General features: G+C 32.9%; 1 protein-coding gene across 1 annotated transcript in view; it reads left to right on the forward strand.

Annotated features, from left to right (window-relative positions):
* The window catches only part of LOC114334484 (uncharacterized), a 104260-nt gene that overhangs the window by 68235 nt on the left and 12282 nt on the right, over positions 1-23743 (forward strand). Inside the window, exons 3-4 of the mRNA XM_028284530.2 lie at positions 17658-17757; positions 22947-23160. Coding sequence (XP_028140331.1) covers positions 17658-17757; positions 22947-23160 — 314 coding nt within the window. The remainder of the gene's footprint in view (positions 1-17657; positions 17758-22946; positions 23161-23743) is intronic.

The raw sequence follows: 23743 nt of genomic DNA on the forward strand, positions 1-23743 counted from the left end.
AATTCTCTATTCAGTAATGTACACATTTACATAATTATTTATACAGGGTGTCCTTCTACTTCTTTTTTTGTCAAATAATTTAATTTAATAAAATTTTTTTTGGACACCCTGTATAAATAATTATGTAAATGTTTATATTAGTGAATAGAGAATTGAAGAACCTTTCAAATGAGCTAGCACACGACCCCTATTCTCATTTAAAAAAATCATCGATTACGTCATCACGTCCAGATGGATGACGTCACTAGTATATCATATATGCCACAATATCATAACTTAAAAATAAAAATCGACCTGTTTCGGGATTTTTCCTTAAAGTCGCCGATTTACGAAATAACGAATTTATTCCTTTCATTTGCACCATACTGTCGGTGGAAAATAGTGTCGCGCACGCTTGATTAGCAATTAAAAAACAAAGAAGTTTTGAATATTGTATTGCAAAAAACTCTTAGGGATTTCATCAATCGATGTTTAAAGAATATCTATCTGCCTTGGCAACATTCAAATTTTCAGTTTTTCACATAGTTTTTGAGGACTAAAAATGGCCGATTTCGAAATTTTTCAATTTTTATTCGCTTATATGTCAAAAACTATCATTTTTAGAGAAAAGTCACTAAAGACCTTTTCTGTTTGGAATGATCCAAAAAAAATAAAAAAAAATTTTTCCATGCAAAAAAAATAATTTTAGGAAAAAAACAAAAAAAAACGTTTAAAAAATTATTGACCACCTTTTGGTCCTGGCAACATGCAAATTTGTTAAAAGGAGTCCTTTTTGGGTAAGATTGTGCAAAAAATACGAATTAGAATATTTTCCCTAGCGGATGCGCAGTGGCTTTCTGGACTATAATTACAAGCAAATTTTGTTAGCGTTTTTTACTATGTTAATACTTTTCGAGTAATTTGAAAGTATGTTCATTTTTTAACAAAAAAACCAAAGAAAGTTTCGAGACGGTTTTTTGCAAATAACTCAAAATACTTTGTCGAAGAAAACATTCTTAGCAAAAATGTACCACATAAAAAATAAAAAAAAAATGGTGTACGTATGAACTCTCTAGACCCAGCAGAATAGTGCAGTCACTGAAGGTGAATATGAGCTATTACCTCCGATTTCGTGGAACCTCCATCGATTTGCACGAAAATTGGTGAGTGGTTAGAGGATATCTCAAGGAACAAATGTGACATGGTGCCAACTTGCGCTTTTACCCTGGGGGTGGATGCCACCCCTCCTCGGGGGTGAAAATTATAGTATAAAAAATAACCCCACAATTGGATAGAGCGACAAATTATAAGCAAAATTTGTTATATAAAGTTATTAAAATAAATCAAAACTTTTTGAGTTATTAAAGATCAAAGATTTTAATTTTTCGTGAGAAAAATGCATGTTTTTAACCGATTTTTCATAAATAACTCAAAAACTATAAGTTTTTACAAAAAAGTTATTATTGTCAAAATTGAGGCTAATAAAAAATCAAATAAATTCGTTACTAGAAAAACCTTTCAATGTTAACTGAAAGTGAGTTATAGGTAATTGAATGTATATTTCTTTCGTCGAGTACCCAAATCTAAGTATTCAAGCTTAAATACCGGGAAAATTATGCATTTTATAACATAAACTTATTAAACATTTGTCAAAGCTCATTGAAATATCTATCAAATAAGTGCTCGAACAAGTTGATAGCATTAAAGTTTATGCACCAAAAATGTTTCAAAATGTATCTTTTAAAAAATTTTCTAAAAAATGTTATTGTTTTTTTTTGTAAATAACTCCGTCAAATTTTAAAGTAGCAAGTTCATCTAATAACTGGTTAAAATTTTATTCCAATAGCTATTAAAAAACGTCAAAATAGTCATTTATACCTCTTACTTTTTTAAAAATAAAAGGTTAAATGGCCCCGGTTACATGGTTCTCGCAGCAAAATTGAAATTTTAAACGTTTCTATCTCGGTTATTTTTTACTCTACGAAAATAGTAAAATGGGTAAAGTATTTGTTAAAGAAAAACTAAAATTTAGTTGTTTATCATTTTTTACGTATATTGAGTATTTTTGGAGTTATTATCAAAAGAAAATGAAAAGTACGATAATTCTAAAAATTCTGATTTTTTTAAATTATAAATATGCATTCTAAATTTTTTCACCTTTTTTTCAAAAATATGCATTCTAAACCGGTCAAATTTGTTGAAATAATTAACTATGATGACATAAAGAAATTCTTGTGAGGATTACTACAAATTTTAATTTTTGCGGAAATGGCGTATGTTTAGTTTTTAACTTTTTCCTTAAAAATCGAAAGGGTTCTCTTATTTTCATCATAACTTGCTTAATTTTGATGCTATTAACTTCTACTGAAGCTCATTTGATAGGTATGCCGAAGTACTTTGACAAGTGCTTAACAAGTATATTCTATAAAATGCATCGTTTTCCCATTATGTAAGCTTAAATACTTAGATTTGAGTACTCGTCGAAAAAAATATACATTCAATTACCCATAACTCACTTTAAAATAACATTAGTTTAGTTCTTTAAGTAGGGAGTGTATTAAATATTTTATTATCTTTAATTTTGGTAATAATATCTTTTTTACAAAAGCTTATAGTTTTTGAGTAATACGTGAAAAACAGCTTTAAAACATGCATTTTTTTAAGAAAAAATAAAATATTTGATATTTAATAACTCAAAAAGTATTGATTTATGTTAATAACTTTATATAACAAATTTTGCTTAGAAGTTGCCCCTCTATCGATTTCTGGTATTATTTTTAATAAAAAAAATTTCACCCCCGAGAAGGGGTGGCAACCACCCCCAGGGCAAAAGCGCAAGTTAACATCATGTCACCTTTGTTCCTTGAAGTATCTTCTAACTACTTACCAATTTTCATGAAAATCGATGAAGGTTCAACGAAATCGGAGGTGAAAACCTTCAGTGACTCCACTAGAAGCAGAGTTGTAGCTAATCAAAAATAAGTTCATATCCGTTAAATTTCAAACGAAACAATTTAACGTGAAATAACCAAAAAATGATGCACTTTTTGGGGAAAACTTATTACAATATTTCAATATTTTTAAAGAGTTTAAAATTTATTTTTGTTTTTTAAAAAAGTTTCTAGCATCAAAGTAAGCAAGTTACGCTCAAAATAAAGTTGGTCCTTTTTTTGGTCAAAAAACTAACCCCCTATAACCACCCCCTAATTAGCATCTTAAATTAAATAAATCGTTACCGCTTCACAAGTTACTTTACTTATGTATTTATATGATCTGTAAGTTTCATCGGTCCAAAGGGCTTATTTTTTTTAAATTTTGTTTTAAAGTAATTATTTTTTAATTTTTAATTTTGAAAAAAAAATGCTTTTTTTCAAAATAACTCAAAATTTTTAAGTGGTACTAAAAATTACAAAGGTAAAAAATGTAAATAGGTAAAAAAATTGAGAATATATGACACAATGATAAAGAGCACACTGCTGTACGCATCTGAAACTAAGCGTCTGAAAGAACATCAAATAAGGAAAATAGAAGCCACAGAAATGGATGCACTAAGAAGAGCAGCTAGAAAAACGAAACTTGATAGGGTTCGAAACAACACAATTAAGGAAGAAATGGGTCTAAAGAAACTGTGACCGACTGCATAGATAGAAAACAACTTATATGGTATGGGCATGTTCAAAGAATGCCAGAAGAAAGACTACCAAAGAAAGTAGCAAAATGGATACCACCGGAACACAGGAAACGAGGAAGACCAAAGAAATCGTGGATGGAAGGAATTCGAAGATCAATGAGCGAACGAGGATTAACAGAGGACGATTGTAATGATAGGACGCGATGGTAATTGGGCATCGGACAACGTCGCAGGACGTTCTAACTCGAATCTATATACAGAGTGGTTCATCTTATTCGCCTCGGTGTCTGTACGGAAAACCACTCGATATTTTAAAAAAATTTCTTCACAGAAATATACAGGGCTATTAATACTACAATCAAAAAATAATGTGAATTATACAGGGTGCTCCAAAAAAGAGTGGTATATCAAAGTTACATTTTTTCTTATGGAATGCCCTATATCTGATGACATTATTGAATTGACCTTAAAAAATAAGCTATACTTTCATAAGGGTTCCCTATACCTAAATACAGGGTGTTTTGATTTATTTAGATTTTTATAAAAATGTAAGGTTTTAGAAAAAAATTAATATCTACGAATCTAACAATCAGTAACAAATATTTTGTTCTTCTTCTTCTTCTTCTTCTTCTTCTTCTTTTATATAGGCAGTACTGCCTGTTTTTCTTCAACGGTGCCTTTCATTCTGCCCCTAAGTTGTCATTCCATCTTTTCCTTGGGCGTCCTATACTTCTGCCTAACGTTGACTTGTCCCTGGCTATTCTTACTATCCTTGATTCAGACATCCTGCTTATGTGCTCATTCCAATCTTCCTTTCTGTTCTTTACCCAGGTATTTATATTGTCTACTCCACATATGCGTCTGATTTCCTCACTTCTTACCCTATCCTGTATTCCTTTTCCAGCAATCCTTCTTAAGATCTTCATTTCGTTGGTTTTCAGATGTCTTCGTCTTTTGCTTGTATCTGGTCTTGTTTCGGCCGTGTAAGTCATAACTGGCCTAATAACTGACTCATATATTCGGGCCTTTGTTTCCAATCTTAGGTGTTTGTTTTTCCAAATTGTGTCGTTTAGGCATCCGGCCGTTCTACTGGCTTTAATTATTTGGTCTTTTACCTCTTCTTCGATATTGTTGTCGGCTGATAGATTAATTCCCAGATATTTGAAAGTCATTACTTGTTGTATAATTTGATTGTCTAACTCCAATTTGCATCTTATTGGTTCTTTGGCAATTACTAAGCTTTTTGTTTTTTGGACTGATATTTTCATATTCATTTCTTTTGCGTTAATGTTGAACTCGTGCAATAATCTTTGTAGGTCGTCTTCGCACTCTGCTACTAACACGGTGTCATCAACGTAACAGAGTATTTTTATCTCTCTATTGCCCATTTTGTACCCTCTTTTTTTCTTCACTTGTTTTATTATTGCATCCAATATTATGTTAAACAGTAGAGGGCTTAGTGAATCTCCTTGCCGGATTCCTGTGTTTGTTTCTATGGGTTCTGTTATTATTCCATTGACTTTCATCTCTATTTTATTTCTTACATATATGTTTTCTATCAGTTTTATGATATCCAGTGGTAAATTTTTCTCATATAGAAGGTGTATCACATCTTTTAATTGGATTCTATCAAACGCTTTCTCTAGGTCAATGCAACAGAAAAAGGCTGGTTTTTTATATTCTAATGATTTCTCCGCTATTAGCCTTATCACAAAAACTGCATCGTTACATGATCTTCCACTTCTAAATCCTTGTTGTTCATCCGATATATTTATGCACGCCATTATTTTCTCCATAAGTATTTTTGTTCTGAGTTTCAGTAAAGTGCTCAGTAAATTTATCCCTCTATAGTTACTGGGGTCTGCCCTATCACCTTTCTTAAATAACGCTATCATTTGAGTGGTTCTCCATTCTTCTGGAATTCTTCCTGTATTTATTATTTTATTTATAAGGATATTCAGTTCTTTGTAAAGTCTATCTCCTCCGTACTTTAAAAGTTCATTAGCTATTCCATCTTTCCCAGGAGCTTTTCGATTTTTCATCTTTTTTAAGGCGTTCTTTATATCTTCCTCTTTAATTTCTGTTTTCTCATCCGATTCTGATCGTGGTGTTTCCAGTTCTTTGTGATTAGCTGTTTGATAAAGGTTTTTTAGGTAAGTTTTCCATGTATTTGTATCAATATGTTTTACTTCTATCAATTCCTTCATCTCTGCTCTTTGACCTCTTATAATTTTCCACATTTCCCTTTGCATCCCATAAAAGTCGTGCTCCATCTCTTTTGAAAATGCTTCCCAATGTTCTGTTTTCTTCCTTCTTACTATTGAGTTTAATTCATTTCGTACTCTTTTATTGTTGGAATTTTTTGTTGGATTCTAATAAAAGACTATTTAGCATACTTAAACTGATGCTTACTGCAACAAAGTTTCTTACAGGGTGGTCAAAATTTGAGATTGTTCTATTAACAAATTCAAGCTGTAATAACTTACTTATTTTAAATGGAAAACCCTGTATCTTACTAGTCTATCGCGTAGAAAATTTAATTAGCTTTCAATTCTTATTACAGTTTCCTATACCTAACTCACTTCATTTTTTAAATATTTGAAGATTTCCTAATTTGTAAGCTTTAAAAATTAGAATTAAGTACCTCAGTCGTGGTCATGTACAACACATCACCAACACCGGCAATATACTTAGACAAGGTACTGTTATTAATAAAATTTTCATTGTTATCATGTAATCACACAGAGTGTTGTATTATTTTAGTTGATTTTGGCCTACCTACAGGTGACATTGAATAATATGTTTATAATAAACTGCATACCCTATATTAGATGCCGTATTCTGGAAGATATTTAAATTATTATATTTCATTCCGTATAAGTATTTTCCATATCTTAGACCAAAGGTTATTAAGTAAATTTAAGAACACCACTTTTTGTTTGAATCTTTGGATTGCAATTACAAACAATTAAATGCAATGGCTACTATGACGAAAACGAGCCTATTGTACAAAAATATGTAAAAATGGGTATTTACAGACTAACATGAGAATTTATATTTACAGAAAAACATGTGTATTGAGAATGTTTACATGGAATTGAAGAGATTTTAAATATCTTCCATTATAAAGAATAGAATATCGAGTATGTCATTTAAAATAAGAACACTCTGTGTGATCAAATGATAAAAATGTGAATTTTATTAACGAAAGTATCTTAACTAAGATATTTAAGTATATTGCCGGTGTTGGTGATGTGTTGTACATAACCAAGACATACGTACTCAATTCTAATTTTTAAAACTTACAAATTAGGAAATCTTTAAATATTTTAAAAATGAAGGGAGATAGGTATAGGAAACCCTAATACAAATTGAAAGCTAAGTAAATTTTCTACGCTGTAGACTAGTAAGATACAGGGTGTTCCATTTAAAATAAGTAATTTATTACAGCTTGAATTTGTTAACAGAACAATCTAATATTTGGTCCACCCTGTAAAAAGATAGGTATAGGAAACCCTAATATAAATTGAAAGCTAAGTAAATTTTCTACGCGATAGACTAGTAAGATACAGGGTGTTGTATTTAAAATAAGTAAGTTATTACAGCCTGAATTTGGTAATAGAACAATCTCATATTTTGACCACCCTGTAAAAAATTTTGTTGCAGTAAGCATTTGTTTAAGTAAACTAAATAGTCTATTATTAAGATCCAAGAAAGAATTTGTTACCTACTGATTCTTAAATTCGTAGATATTTATTTTTTTCTAAAACCTTACATTTTCATAAAAATCGAAATAAATCAAAACACCCTGTATTTAGGTGTAGGGAACTCTTATGAAAGTACAGCTTATTTTTTAGGCTAATTCAGTAATGTCATCAGATATAGGGCATTCCATAAGAAAAAATAAAACTTTGATATACCACTCTTTTTTGGAGCACCCTGTATAATTCACATTATTTTTATATTGTAGTATTAAACGCCCTGTATATTTATGTGAAGAAATTTTTTTAAATATCAAGTGGTTTTTCGTACAGAGAACGAGGCGAATAAGATGAACCACCCTGTATATATAAAATGTAGGTTTTGCTTTTTTGAATATTTTGGATTTTTGTTTTTCTGTCTGTTTTGTTCTTCTGTTTTTTTTTTTTTTTTGGTTAAGATATGGCTGGTCAAGATTTGCATACACTCGTGATTATTGACTAGTAGCCCAGTTGGGATAGCATTTGACCTTGCATTAGGAGCTGCCCCAAATTTTATTTTTGCAATCTTTAGAAGGGGTCAGTAGTAGTGTAAATTTAAAATCTCGACTGAATTTCACTGTTGCGTTAGCCGCCATCTTAACTATTCGACAAAAAAGTGTACAAACTGAAATTTCCAGCTGAAAATGAAATTCGAGCCATGAGAAAAAAGCGTTTATTTGATTAATAAAAATCTGTGGACGAGCTCTTAACAGATGAAGCTAAATTTAAAATAAATTTGTTCATCTATATTATAGACATTACCGTTAATTCTTTGATTGATGGATTTTCGTTTCTAGAAACTCCTAATAAAAATTTTAAATTTATATACCTATGATATTTTTAAATTGGGGGAAACAGATGATGAAATACTAGAAAAAAATTGTATGAATCTTCATTCAATATTTTCAATAGAAAAAAAAAATAAATCTGATGATATAATTATCTAGAAGAATAACGTGATAAATTTCACATGATACCATACTCCATGAAACCTTTAGAGGTTTTCAACTATTTGTGCCAAACTGACCTAATTTCTTTATACATAGATGTAGTTGTAAACTACGAATTTTATAAACACTCCCTGTCTCGGTAGCTAGTGAGGAAAGAAGTTTTTCAAAATTAAAAGCTATTTACGAAGCTCCATGAGACGAACAAAACTAAAAAATTTAGCACTTATTTCAATAGAGTTCTGACTAGCTGCTACAGCTATCTATCCCCACTAGACCAATCTGATTGACGAGTTTACCAAAATTATTCAGAAGGGTAAAGTTATAATTTTTATACTTACTTACTTACTTAGTCCTAAGCCGTTCTACCTTTAGGTGTAAGGCTGGTGGAGTTGAGTTTGGCATTGTAGTCTCCATGCTTTCCGATCTTGCGTTAGGTTTCTTGCACTTTCCAATGTCAATCCCTTCTTCTCGACTTCTTTCCTGATTTCATCTACCCACATAACGCTTGGTCTTCCTCTTTTGTTTTTCCCCTGCACTCTTGTTTGGAACACTCGTTTTGTTAGCCTCTCGTTCGACATTCTACACACTTGCCCGAACCATCTAAGTTGTCCCTCCACTATTTTTTCATTGATTGGTTCTAGTTTTAGGTTTTGTCTAATTGTTTCGTTTCGTATTTTGTCTGTCCTCTTTCTGTTTGCTATTTTCCTCAGGAACCTTATTTCCATAGCATTGACTCTGGATTTTTGTCTCCCCATCAATGTCCATGTCTCGCTGCTATACCAGGGCTGCTTTATCCATTAGGCAATATAGGCAGTTGCCTAGGGCGGCAAATTGTGAGAGGGCGGCAAAAATACTGTACAAAAAATATTTGTATATAAAAATTAAAATCGAATAACAAGTATGTATGTTCACCCATCAATGAAAATAGAAGTGGGCATTCATTTTTAAATAGAATAAAACAAATTGCATTCATAACAAAAATAAAACAAACATAGCATTCTTTTATCTTAACACTATTCATTCAAATAGGACGCAAGTCATAAATTTAGTGATTATTAGGCCGCCGGCAGCTGGGCAAAGGCGGTGGGCCATTGAACACTTCAATATTGCACATTTTGCAGAAACTTAAGATTTGACTTGTCTACAGTAGGACATCGAGTTAGAGTTGGGATTTTCAAACTGTATTATTACAAGTAGATAAGGTTCGTGTTGTCGCACAGATATACTCCAGGGAAATAAGCAAGAAATAGACCATGTTCGGGACACTGAAATATCGAGGTAGCTGACTACTTTTTTAGTTTTTGTTGACTGTTGACCTATAGGATGAAAACCTACATGTTTCCTGCCTAGAGTTCGCGTCCGTTTTTTAATTATTTACAATTTAGTGCAATCAACGCGATTTTTTCCATTTTTGCACTCAATTAAAAAGCTAAATAGTTGACATAAAATTACAAAATTCATTTTTTTAGAACATTGAAAACCCTTAAAAATGACGATTTTTGAAAGTCAAAAAGTTAATTTGTTGCTTCGTAAACTGCAAAATAACTGAAAATCGTTAGTAATTAATAACTTTTACTAAAACTAACTTAGAACTGTAGTGTTTCACTCAAAGTCGGTTTTTGGGGTACATAACAGACCCTCAAAATTTGAGACCGATCCATTAATTAGTTTAAGAGTTATTCTATTTGTTTATCCCAGAGACCTTTGTTTTGCAATAACAAATGACAGAAAATAATTCTGCGTATGCCAAATGAAAGTAGAAAAGTGATACTATCAAAATGTATTAATAAAAGATAAAAAAAGAATGTGTGTATACTTTGTACGCACGTAAGAAGATATTCTTCTATTATATAGGTAATTTAAACGAAGTAAATGTACTTAACAGGTTATTTGTATTTTATTTAAAAATTAAACTAACTTTCTTATATACCACTTTCAAAAAAATTTTATTAAAACAACCAAAAATAAAAAAAATATATGAATCGCCCAGGATTCGAACCCGCGTCGTTCCAATCTCGGAGCTAACGCCTTACCAACTACTCCAGCGAGGTCCTTGTAATTGACATGTAAGTTTCGGATATAATTACACAACACGGCGGCAAACAGTGTAAAAATGTTATGCCTACATAATATTTTATTATTTTACTACAGAGAAACACAAATCCAAAAACACAAGAATTATAATAAATAATACATTTACTAAAAACACTAATATATTCTTTTAATGACTTATTTGCACGGTTAGAGATACATACATACCTATCTTGAAAGATTAGCAATGAACTACATGCTGTCTGTTTGCGCAGGCGCGCAGATTTATGTACAATTTTACCCTCAATCGAATCTCCGCTAAAGAAGAATATCTTCAAAAAATTAACTAATATAGTAAAAAATCCTAGTTTATAAACATTTAGAATAACTTTAAAAAACTTTAGGTACAACGGCCTACTTTATTCAGATGAACTTACCCAAGTTTCTTTATGTATTTTGTCCCGTATAATACGAATTTTTTGGTTAACAGTTGATCCGGATGTCGATAAGATTGTTATAAACAAAGAACTTGAGGAATTAACTACATAACAGCGATTCTTAGCAAAACAAACCTTTTTTTTTATTATTCTAAGCAAAAAATGTTATTATGTACGTACAAGTTTTTTCGTAGGATGCATAGTTTTCGAGACAAACGCGGTTGAACTTTCAAAATATCGAAAAATTGCAATTTTTGAACTCAAATAAGTTTTGATTAAAAAATAAAATAGCAATTCTGCTTACCGCATTTGAAAGTCCATGTCAAATTATACCGGTTTTGATTATTTGCATTGCTAAATATTAATTTCTTTATTATTAACCAAAGCTATAAACACATAATGCTCGAGTAATGTTTCAATGCATATCTCATTTAAAATCAAACGAGTAGGCGCCTATAAACAGGCAATTTCTACGTATCATGCGTTAAAACTCATGCATTGGGCACAGGTCAAAGCGCTCAAACATACTTATAATAGTAATATTTAACATTACGCCTGATGTAAAATAAAGAATATTTTTAACACATTTCCAAACATTATTTGAAGAACCTAACATTCTTATTTAAATAAAAAAATCTGCTTGCATTTTTTTTGCAAAAATGGTACATTTTTGAAGGGCGGCTACTTGAGAATTGCCTAGGGCGTCATTTGACCTAAACGCGGCCCTGTGCTATACATGATTGTTGGTCTAACTACTGATTTAACGACTGCCGTTTTTACTTTCTCCGGTATCTCTTGTTTCCCCAAAAATGTTGTTTTCATAGTGTTAAATAAGCTTCCTGTTCGTCACATTACATATTCCACTTGCTCTAATTCTATTGCGTGTGTCTTCCTCTTGCTTCCTCTTCCTTGCGTATTTGAAGTTATCACTGTTTTTGTTTTCTCTGTATTAATTTTCATATTTATGTTCGATAGTTCTTCTTCTAGGATTTCAAGATTGTTCTGTAAGTCTTCTCTGTTTCCTGCTATCAATACCATGTCGTCTGCAAATAGTAGCTCCGATAGTTGAGTCCGTTTTATTTGCCAGTATCCTAATGTTAGTTTTCTCATTCTTCTCTTGGCTTTCTTTATCGCTTCATCCAGTACCACTGAGAATAGCAGTGGACTCAGCACGCATCCCTGTTTGACGCCTTGACTTGTAGTAAATTCTCTGGATTCCTCGTTATTGGTTCTTACTGTATTTGTATTATTTTTGTACATATCCTTTATTATTTCCGTTGTGTGTCTGTCGACTCCCCTTTCTTTTAGTGTCTTCCATACGTCCTTTCTTCGGATTCTGTCAAACGCCTTTTCCAGGTCAATGAAGCACATATGTATCTCTCTATTCTTCTTGATTACCTTCTCACTTACTTGTCTTAATGTGAATATTAGGTCTTGCGTGCTTCTGTCCTTCCTGAATCCACACTGTGTGTCTTCCATAGTTGTTTCTGTTTGGGTTTTTATTCTTGTATCTATTATTCTTGCGAATACCTTCCCATGGATATTTGATATGGTGATACCTCGGTAATTATTACAGTTTTTCTTGTCTCCCTTTTTGTGTATTGGTAATATAATGTCTTTTTTCCGGTCCTTTGGTAATTCTGCTCTATTTATGATATTGTTCAATAGTTCTTTCATGCTATCCATTCCCTCTGTCCCCATGAATTTTATCATTTCCGGGGTGATATGATCCTTGCCTGGTGCTTTGCCCAATTTTACTCTTTCTATTGCTTTCTCTAATTCCTCTCTTGTTATGTATTCCACTTGTTGTTCTTCATTCGTTTCTTGTATCTCCCCTATGTTGTCCGTGTCTGCATGAGTTAGCTCTTTGAAAAGTTCTCTCCATCTTTCCATTATTTGTTTTTCTTCTGTTAGTACGTTTCCATTCTTGCCTTTTATATTTGGCATCGTGTGCTCTTTCTTTTGTCTGAGTTGTTTTAATGCGCCGTAGAAGAGTTTTTGGTTTTCCCTATAATCTTTTTTCATTTTTTGTCCAAATCTGACCTTTCCTTTCCTGCTTTCACCTGCTTATAATTTTTGTAAATGTTACTTAAGTGCATAGGCGCAAAATTTGCTTACAATACTTTTTAAATGCATTCACTATTTTTCAAATCCTGAAAAAACTAATAAATATTTTTGAAAAATCTAAACGCAGCTTGAAAGATTACATTATTCCCTTAGAATAAACAAAAGGTTTCTTTTGAATAAGATATTTGAAATTAAAAATTACACTCAATTTTCTTTTTTTTTTTTTGTCACCCTGTAACTTATTCAAATAAACATTATAGAGATTTTCAGGGACTTTCGGCCCACGGTAATAATGTAATGTTTTATTCTGCATTTAAATTTTTCAAAAATACTAATTAGTTTTCTCAATATTCGAAAAAAATTAATGCATTAAAAAAGTATTGTTTTAATGCATTTAAAATATGTTTTGTTTTTAAAATAAAAGTTTGCGTTCATTTTGTGTAGTTTCTTTTAATAAAAATAAAAGTTAAGTTTCAATAATATTTAAGGGGCGGCATTTCGAAGACTTGGCTGTTATGACAGGGATAGTTATCAAAATTGTAAGGAATTTGTAAATATTTGGAAAAAATCTTTATTACAATGTTCCATTAGGCGGAGAACTCGGTATGTGGTTCCAAATATGATCTTGTATTACAGTTAGACCATGCCATTTATATTTAGCTTTTATTGTTGTAAGGGAAGTGTTGCGGTAGTAATAGGCAGACAAGTTTTCTAGCAATTTTTCTTTTCCTATCCAGATAAAAGAATTTGAAATGCTGATAGAATAAATTGGTAAATCTGATTTTTAAATTGGATATAAGTTTATCCGTACACTGAATAAAAACATAAATAATCCTAGTAAAAAATAATAATAGTATCGTTCACTATTTTAACAATAATAATAATAACTTGGGGATAAACTGGCTGCCTTGGTACCAAAGCCGAGGCAGGCTTGGGAGGGGTCTGGACCCCATGGACCCCCATTTGGCTACGTGCCTGTGCCCATCTCATTTGTGGCCTTCCCCTTGGTTGTCTACCTATAGTCTAGTAAAATAAAATTACACTACATGTAAATCAAAATATAAATTCGTACAGGTTGAAACAAATTTTATATCAAAGTGGGTACAAAAGATATTTTCAAGAAAGTATCCAAATCATACAAGGGGATCATTGTTTAAATAATTAAAAAGGGGTCATTTTTGCAAAAAAAATACTTTTTTAACTGCTGAGGTCATTCAATTACTTATAAAGGTTTACAGGATTGTTTTCTGCAAAGTTAAAGGGTAAATCTTTCACATAAGGCTTACTAAATTAAATTTGACCCCCTATTTATTTAAATAATTATACATAAAACTTTAAAAACAAATTTGCGAAATATTATTTTTAGCGTTTTAAATAAGCACTATAAAATATGTTATTTTACAGGAGAAGTTGCGCTATATTATCAATATTAATCAAAAAAAATTGGTCCAAAAATATTTAATATTTTTTGAGATATTGAATTTGTTTATTAAATGTTACTCCATTTTCAATTGCAAAAACGCGGTTGTTGCCAAAAAAATATTCACCTGTATTAAATCTTATTATTATCATTTTTATGTATATTTTCGATAAATGTATTGATAAATTCAAATTTTAATTAAACTTCCCCCTAAAATGGCATTTGAAAATTATTCAAATTTGTTTATAATTTGTTTTTTTAAAACGTCGCGGGGATTAAATATTTGGAAATGCCGTTTTGATAATTGGATTCCTGAGAATTTTTCACTAATTAACAAGTTTTTTGTCTTTCTTTCTTCTTCTTTTTTTTTCTTGTAGTTGTATTACTACGGGCCCTTTTAGGGTTAAGTTTCATTAAGAATGTCGAATAAATAAAATGTGGCTACTAACTGAGTTACATTATTTAAAAATTTAAAAATTATTTTTACCAAGAACTTTCAATCTATTTGACATATCCTTATCATACTTGGCAGAAAGTGTGGGTACTATACAGTCTACTAAAATGTGATAAATAAAACTTTCTAGCTACTACCAGAGGCGTACTACAGGGGATAGTTAATGGTTGACCCTTCCCAAATTCTACGCCACTGAGGGAATTACTATTTTAGCCAAATTTTTAGATTCTCCAATACTTTCTATGTAAATAATATACTCTTTACTGGTAACGATTAAGTCATTAGTTTTCAAGATATTGGACGTTAAAAATAAAACGGCATAGTTATTTTGATTCATTCATTCATTCATTTTAAACTTCCAATATCTCTCAAACTGATGACTTTATCGATACCAATAAAGTTATTTACATACAAAGTATTGGAGAATCGAAAAATTTTGCTAAAATAGTAATTCACTCAGTGGCGTAGAATTTGGGAAGGGTCAATCATTCACTATCCCCTGTCGTACGCCTCTGGCACTAGCTAGAAACGTTTATTAATCACAATTTAGTAGGGTGTATAATATCCACACTTTCTGCGAAGTATGATAAGGTTGCGTCAAATAGTTTTAAAGTACTTGGTAACAATAATTTTTAAATTTTTAAATAAAACACCCTGTAACTCAGTAAGTAACCACATTTTATTTAAGAGATTTTAGTTAAATCTTAATATTTTTAGGTCTAGAATCTACAACTCAGAGATTCGACATTCTTAATAAAATTTAACCCTAAAAGGGCCCGTAGTAGTATAACTCCAAGAAAAAAAGAAGAAGAAAAAACTACAAAAAAATTTTGTTAATTAGTAAAAAATTCCCAGGAATCCAATTATCGAAACGACATTTCAAAATACTTAACCCCCGCGACGTTATTAAAAAAACAAATTATAAACAAATTTGAATAATTTTCAAATGTCTTTTTGGGGGGGAGTTTAATTGAAATTTGAATTTATCAATACATTTATCGAAAATATACATAAAAATAAAAATAATGAGATCTTAAGCAGGTGAATATTTCTTTGGAAACAACCACGTTTTTGAAATTGAAAATATAGTAACATTTAATAAATAAATTCAATATCTCAAAAAATAATAAATATCTTTCGACCAATTTTTTTTTCTTAATAATGGTAATATAGCGCAACTTAGTCTGTAAAATAAGATATTTTATAGTGCTTATTTAAAACGCTAAAAATAATTTTTTGCAAATTTGTTTTTAAAGCTTTATATACAATTATTTAAATAAATAGGGGGTCAAATTTAATTTAGTAAGTCTTATGTGAAATATTTACCCTTCAACTTTGAAAAAAAAATCCCATAGACCTTCATTAATAAGTGAATTGCCTTAAAAAGCCTTAATAAGCAGTTAAAAAAGTATTTTTTTTTTGAAAAAATGACCCCTTTTTAATTATTTAAACAATGATCCCCTTGTATGATTTGGATATTTTCTTGAAAACATCTTTTGTACCCACCTAAACTTTAATATAAAATTTGTTTTAACCTGTACGAATTTAGATTTTGACCTTTTTTATTTTATTAGGCTACTATGTAAAATCTACAACTTTGTATTGCGGCATTCCAACGTTAATCTTTTTGTCTAGCCGTATGGCCTGCGAAGCTCCATTAGAGTTTGACATTTTTTGTTGTGATGTCCTCCACTTTTGTATTTGATCTTACGCAGTCGTCATGCTATTTTGGTGACCATTGTTGTTAGTGTCTCCGTTAATTTCTGCTAGTTTTCTGTCAAACTGTTCATTTAATTATGAAAATAAAATAAAACTTATGAAATATATATAAAAGACTTATGAAATAAAATGAAAAATTTTCTTGAGATTTAACCATTTAAGGAATTAACCATATACCTATGTAGTAAGATGTTCAATTTTCATGCTCAAACCCTTAAAGTGAAAGTTTTACAATAAAAATATGAATTTTGTTTATACTAATGTACTGTACTACTTGTTACTAAATGTAATTATTATATACTTATAGTAAACTTAAATAGTTTTCGCCAGCGCTGTTAGTGGCAGGTTTTTGTATTTAACTCAAACAATTTTACAAGAAAAGTACATCCAGTCGCAGGAACTTATATATCAAATATTATAAATATAATGAATAAAATAAAAAGCATTTAATTTACTATTAATTCTGTGTTCAGTGATCAGTTTACAATAATATTTCAGTTCATAATTTGTGTTTGTCTAGATAAATATCTATTTTTCTCGTTTTATAATATTTAACATGGGTCGCCCCCAAAACCGATATTGTCATTAAACACGCCTAACTTCACGCGCAATTACGCGAAATCCAGATCGCGTAATTTTTTGAGCAATATAAAGTGAGTAGGTACAAAGACATACATATTTTTTTTGCAATTTTATCTTCAATTTACCCTGCCCTTCTCGTAGACTATTATCGATAAAGTAGAGTCGTATTTGTTTTGGACGGCACCCATTTAACATAGGTACACCAATTTTAAAAGAAAAGTACAAGTTTCAAACCGCGAGAAAGCGCTACCGTCAATACGCACAGCGAATACTGCAAAAATGTACAAATATAGCGAGTGATAAATAGTCACTTCAAAAATTTGATCTTAAAGGTGCGTAGGTACTGACTACTTAGAGCATTTTCTTCCGAAAGAACCAAACGAACCAAACAAGCCGAGCGCGCACAAACCAATAAGTAAATGCTCAGGTTATTAGAAATGTTCATTCTATTCGCCGCTTTCCCATGTTGCTCATCTTATTTCAGCTTTTGTCCGACCGTGGTAGCAGAGTTCGCTTTTGATCTTTTAAAAGTTACTGACTCTTTACCGACTATTTTTTTTTAATAGTTGTTTCATATCACATTGTTATAATATACATATTCGACTTTTGAATATTTGACGACATTTGAATTAATTGTTTTTTTTTAGAATCTCTTTATCGAAACAAGAGGCAAATTGTTAAAGAATGCTGTCAACAAAAATGTTCGTTGGATTATTTGCTTGAAAATTATTGCGAAACAGTCAACAGGTAAATTTATATTCTAATAACATCTTATTTGATCTCATTTACTTCATTTAAGAGTAAACAGTAGTGCTTCATCAATATTTTTGTTTTTCAAAAGTTCTGCGAACTATCAACAGTGAGGCAACAGTGCGTCGGTAATTCGACACTGACAGTGACTATCAAAAGCAATAATAGACCAGGGCATTTAGCACTAAAACACCCGAATAATTAATTTTTTAAATACAGCACCTAGGGACTTGCAGTTTTTTGCATTATGTTCAGGATGACGTCAGGAAAAAAGTCTACTATAGTATTTTTACTACAAAAGCGATATTACGTAGGTCAAAATTTTTGACGTAAGAGAACTGTCAAAACATCAGAATGTTCCGTTTATAATAAACATGGCAATAAGAAAAGTCACATTCTAATGTTTTGACAGTTCTCTTACGTCAAAAATTTTGACCTACGTAATATCGCTTTTGTAGTAAAAATACTATATTTAAAAATCGGTGGAAATACATAATTGCACTGTAAAGTGCATAAAATGCATCCAAAATTGCATAAATATAAAAATAAAGTCAAAATCAGTATACTAAGGAACAAAATTTACTATTTGGGGGTTTTTGGGGTCACTGAATACGATTACGCCATCAGAACTGATCCCCGGATCACCTGGTGCCCAAGGTCACGGCAAGAGACGTCATCTTCTGGAGTTTCGATGGTTTTTGGCATTAAATCGATGTCAACGGATTACTCGAGGGTTTTAGGGGTCGCTAAATACGAATATGATATCAGAATTGACCTCCGGAGTACCTGGTGCCCAGGGTCGCTACTAAAGCACGTCATCTTCTGAAGTTTCGAGGGATTTCGGCACTAAATTGATGCAACTGGACTACTCGGGGGGTTTTTGAGGTGGTTAAACACGAAGATGCCATCAGAACAGACCTTAGGATCACCTGGTGCCCAAGGCCACTGTAAGGGACGTCATCTTCTGAAGTTTCGAGGGCATTCGGTATCAAATTGATGCAAACGGATTACTTACGGTCGCGTACGGGTTTTTGAGGTCGCTAAACACGAATATGCCATCAACACCGACTCCTTGTGCACCTGGAGCCCAAACTAACTTCAAGGGGCGTCCTCTTCTGGAGTTTGAGAGATTTCGGCACTAAATTGATAAAAATGGATTACTTGGGGGTTTTTGAGTCGTTAAATACAAATATGCCATCAGAACATACCTCTCGATCACCTGGTGCTCAAGGTCACTGCAAGGGACGTCATCTTCTGGAGTTTCGAGGGTTTTCGGCATAAAATGGATGCAAATGGATTACTCGGGGGGTTTTTGAGGTCGCTAAACGCGAATATGCCATCAGTACAGACACACGGAGCACCTGGTGTCCAGGGTCACTCAAGGGACGTCATCTTCTGAAGTTTCGAGAAATTTCGGCATTAAATTGATGCAAATGGATTACTGAGGAGTTCTTAAGTTCACTAAATACGGCCATCAGAACCGAAACCCGGAGAACCTGGTGCCCAAGGTTATTGCTAGGGGCGTCATCTGCTGGAGCTTCGAGAGTCTTCGGTACTACATTGATGCACACGGATTACTCATAGGTTTTTGGGGTTGCTGAACGCGAATTCGCCATCAGATATCACCCTCGGAGCACCTGGTACCTAAGGCATGTCATCTTCTGAAGTTCAGAGGGTTTTCGGCATTTAATTGATGCAAACGGATTACTTACTAATCCGATTTTGGAGTTGATGAACATGATTGCGTCATCAAAACAGACACCAGAGCACCTGGTACCCAGGGCACGTCATCTTCTGGAGTTTCGAGGGTTTTCGGTACTTAATTGATGCAAATGGATTACTCATGGGTTTTTGGGGTTTCTGAACATAAATACGCCATCAGAACAGACACCGGAGCACCTGGTACCTAAGGCAAGTTATCTTCTGTAGTTTCGATAGTTTTCGGTACTAAATTAGTGCAAACGGATTACTGTTGAGTTTTGGGGTTGCTGAACATGAATATGCCATCAGACCCAACCCACACAGCATCTGGTGCCTAAGGCAGGTCATCTTCTGGAGTTTCCACTGTTTTCGGTACTAAATTGATGAAAATGGATTACTCATGGGTTTATGAGGAACCTGAACACGAAATCGCCATCAGAACAGATACCGAAGCACCTGGTGCCTAAAGCACGTTATCTTTTGGAGTTTCGAGAGTTTTCGGTGCTAAATTGATGAAAAATGGATTACTTTTTGGTTTTGGGGCTGTTTGTGATTACGGTAATCACTAATAACGTCAACGCATAATAAAACTCATATAAAAAAATTAATAGATCAACATAGTAGAGTTCGTATTCCGCAAACCCAAAAACCCATGAGCAATTCGTTTACATCAATTTAGTACCAAAATTTCTCTAAACTCCATAAGATAGGATAAAACCCTCAAAACTCCAGAGGATAACGTGCCTTAGGCCCAGGTGCTCCGGTGTCTCTTCTGATGGCGTATTCGTGTTCAGCATCCCCAAAAACCTATAAGTAATCTGTTTGCATTAATATAGTACCGAAAACCTCGCATAGCGGATGACGTCCCTTGCAGGGACCCTGGGCACCAGGTTCTACGATGGTCTGTTTTTATGGCATGTTAGTGTTTACCGACCTCAAAAACCCCCGGGTAATTTATTTTCATCAGTTTAATGCCGAAATTCCTTAAAGCTTCAGAAGATGACGTCCCTTTTATTAACCCTGTACACCAGGTGCACAGTGGGTGGGTTGTGATGGCATATTCGTGTTTAGCGACTTTAAAAACCCCCCAGTAATCCATTTGCATCAATTAAATGCTGAAAGCCCTCGAAACCCCAGAAGATGACGTGCCCTAGTAGAGACTCTGGGCACCAGGTATTCCGAAGTTTAATTATGATGGCATATTCGTGTTAAGCGACCCCAAAAACCCGTAAATAATCCATTTGCATCAATTTAATACCGAAATCCCTCGAAACTTCAGAAGATGACGTCCCTTGCAGTAACTTTGGGCACCATGTGATCCGTTGGTCTGTTCTGATGGCATATTCATGTCTAACACCTCAAAAACATCCGAGTAATCCATTTTTATCAATTTAATGCCAAAATGCCTCAAAACTCCAGAAGAGGACGTCCCTTGCAGTGACCTTGGGCTCCAGGTACACAGGGGGTCGGTTATGATGGCATATTCGTGTTTAGCGACCTCAAAAACTCTCTAGTAATCTATTTGCATCACTTAAATGCCGAAAACCCTCGAAACCCCAGAAGATGACATGACCTAGTAGCGACCCTGGGCACCAGGTACTCCGGAATTCAGTTCTGATATCATATTCGTGTTTACCGACCCCAAAAAAATCCGTGAATAATCCATTTACATCAATTTAATGCCGAAAACACTCGAAACTCCAGAAGATTACGTGCCTTAGTAGCGATCCTGGGCACCAAGTACTCCGGAATGAATTCAATTCTGAGAGCATATTCGTGTTTAGCGACCCCAGAAACCCGTAAGTAATCCGTTTGCATCAATTTAATACCGATATCACTCGAAACTCCAGAACATGACGTCCCTTGCTGTGACCTTGGGCACCAGGTAATCCGGTGGTCTATTCTGATGGCATATTCGTGTTTAGCAACCTCAAAAACCACAGAGTCCCCGAGTAATCCGTTTGCACCAATTTAATACCGAAAGCCCTCGAAAGTCCAGAAGATGGCGTCCCTTGCAAGTGACCTTGGGCACCGGGTGATCCGGTCAGTTCTTATTGCGTAATTGTATTCATGACCCCAAAAACCCCCAAATAATAAATTTTGTTGATGAAGATGAAGATGACGTCCCTTGCAGTGACCTTGGGCACCAGGTGATCCGCGGGTCAGTTCTTATTGCGTAATCGTATTCACTGACCCCAAAAAACCACAAATAATAAATTTTGTTCCTTGGTATACTGCTTTTGAATTTATTTTTATATTTTGGATGCATTTTATGCACTTTACAGTGCAATTATGCATTTTTACCCATTTTTGAATAGTAGACTTTTTCCTGACGTCGCGTCATCCTGAATATAATGCAAAAAGCTGTAAGTCTCTAGGTGCTGTATTTAAAAATTTATATATTTTGTGCTAAATGCCCTCGTCTATAATTTTTATACTCATAGACGCGAAATGTTGCCGAATCAGTCACGTTCAATTTCTTGTTATAGAAAATCGATTTTTAGTAGATCCAATATGACACAAAATCTAGGCATGGGATAAAAAAGTTTATTTGAAGAAAGTGTATTTTTCTGTCTTTCTTAATGGCGGTACAGGCTCCTTTTTGCAATATTTTATTTAGTTATAGTGTAATTTCCACATATTTTCTGAAATGGGGCTCTGTACCCCCATTCTTTATTATATTACGAATATGTGTGCCAAATATCTCGACAAAATATTCAAAATTACAGCCGCAATCTTGGACTGCGTTTGTTGCTACCTGTTGATCGATACTGCATGCTCTTAAGTCAGTTACTCTTTTTTGTTTAAAAAGTGAAACATATGAATATTATGGCCCCTTAAAGTGGAAATCAAAAGAAGATCAACAACTGTCAACAGAGCAATGACAAAGCTCTGCAAAATATGAAAAACCCGAAATTATCTTAAAAAAACTTACTTTGGAAAGCTTTTTTAAGCTTTTTACTCTTTCCAAAATATGGAAAAGCTTACTTTGGTCATGCGTGGAGATAGTCTAGTTCTAGAAACATGTCTGACTGACACTTCAGGGAAAAGTGAAACGAGCGAGATCCTGCAGAAGAGCACCAACAAGATAGGTAGACCACATTACAAAGGAAGTCGCAGCCCCTCTTAACCATTGATTTAGAGATGCAGAAGATAGAGAAAGATGGAAACCAATCACAAAACATCATTGAGAATTCAAGGTGGTAGAATGTCCAGACTGGACTGCCAACTGGGAAGAAGGAGATAATAACATCCCAATTTAATGCAACTGCCAAATTTGGAATATCTCTCATATCTCGTTTTATAATTTTTGTAGAGAAATATTGGCAGAAATGAAAGGACCTTCATACACAAACACAATTCAGCATCCAATTCGCGCTGATCATTTTTGGTAGTCCTAAAATTCAACCAAATTAGTCGTTAAATGTTAAATTATTCACTTTTAGGTATGTTTATTATGATTTATTATTATTATTTATTTTTAGTGCCGCATTAGAAATATATAAGAATACTGAGGTCGATTCCAGCGAAAGGTACACTATGCCAAGATCATCAGCTGAAAATATTAGGTCCCGAAATTCTAGACAAAAACAAGCTTTAGCTTTAGACAATGCTCCATCTGAACTATCAACTCATGGCAGGTATCAACACCATCGAAAGAAAAGAAACTGTAAATGTAAACAACTACTTAAAAATGAGGTAAGCATAATACGGTCCACGGTTTCTTCACATTTTTCTCCACGGCTTCTTCTGTTTTGTTGCAATTTTATTTTTGTAAATACAAAATATATAAATGCTATAAATGCTATTTTTGCAGTTCACGGTGTATTTTGTAGATGCAGTTTTTTACCTCTCCTGTGTGTTTGTTCGATTTGGTTTTGGACAGCCCATTACATATATGTAATAGTATTGTTGTTAATCTTAAGTCCCTTTTTTGGATGTAGCTGAATTACTGATGTTGTTTTGTTGCTTCCTTTCTTGTAGAATTCCTTGTTTATAGATAACAATGGGTAGTCATTTTTTGTTAAAACCTTTGTTAGCACGTTTTTCCTCTTTAAATGCCTTTTCATTGGAACAGCTATTTTGGGCTCTATCGTATAATGATTTGATGATTCCTTTTTTGATATTTACATTGCGATTTGAGTAGAAATTTAAATGTCTGTTAGGTGCAGTTGACCCACGATATGGTAAACATCAGCCATTGTTGTTGAGTACTAATACCTCAAAAATAGTGAATTAGCATCGTTTAAAAATAGTGAAAGTGGTCCAGCAAGAACATTAC

This window comes from Diabrotica virgifera, chromosome 7 (genome assembly GCF_917563875.1).
Source record: "Diabrotica virgifera virgifera chromosome 7, PGI_DIABVI_V3a".
NCBI classification, from domain to species: domain Eukaryota; kingdom Metazoa; phylum Arthropoda; class Insecta; order Coleoptera; family Chrysomelidae; genus Diabrotica; species Diabrotica virgifera.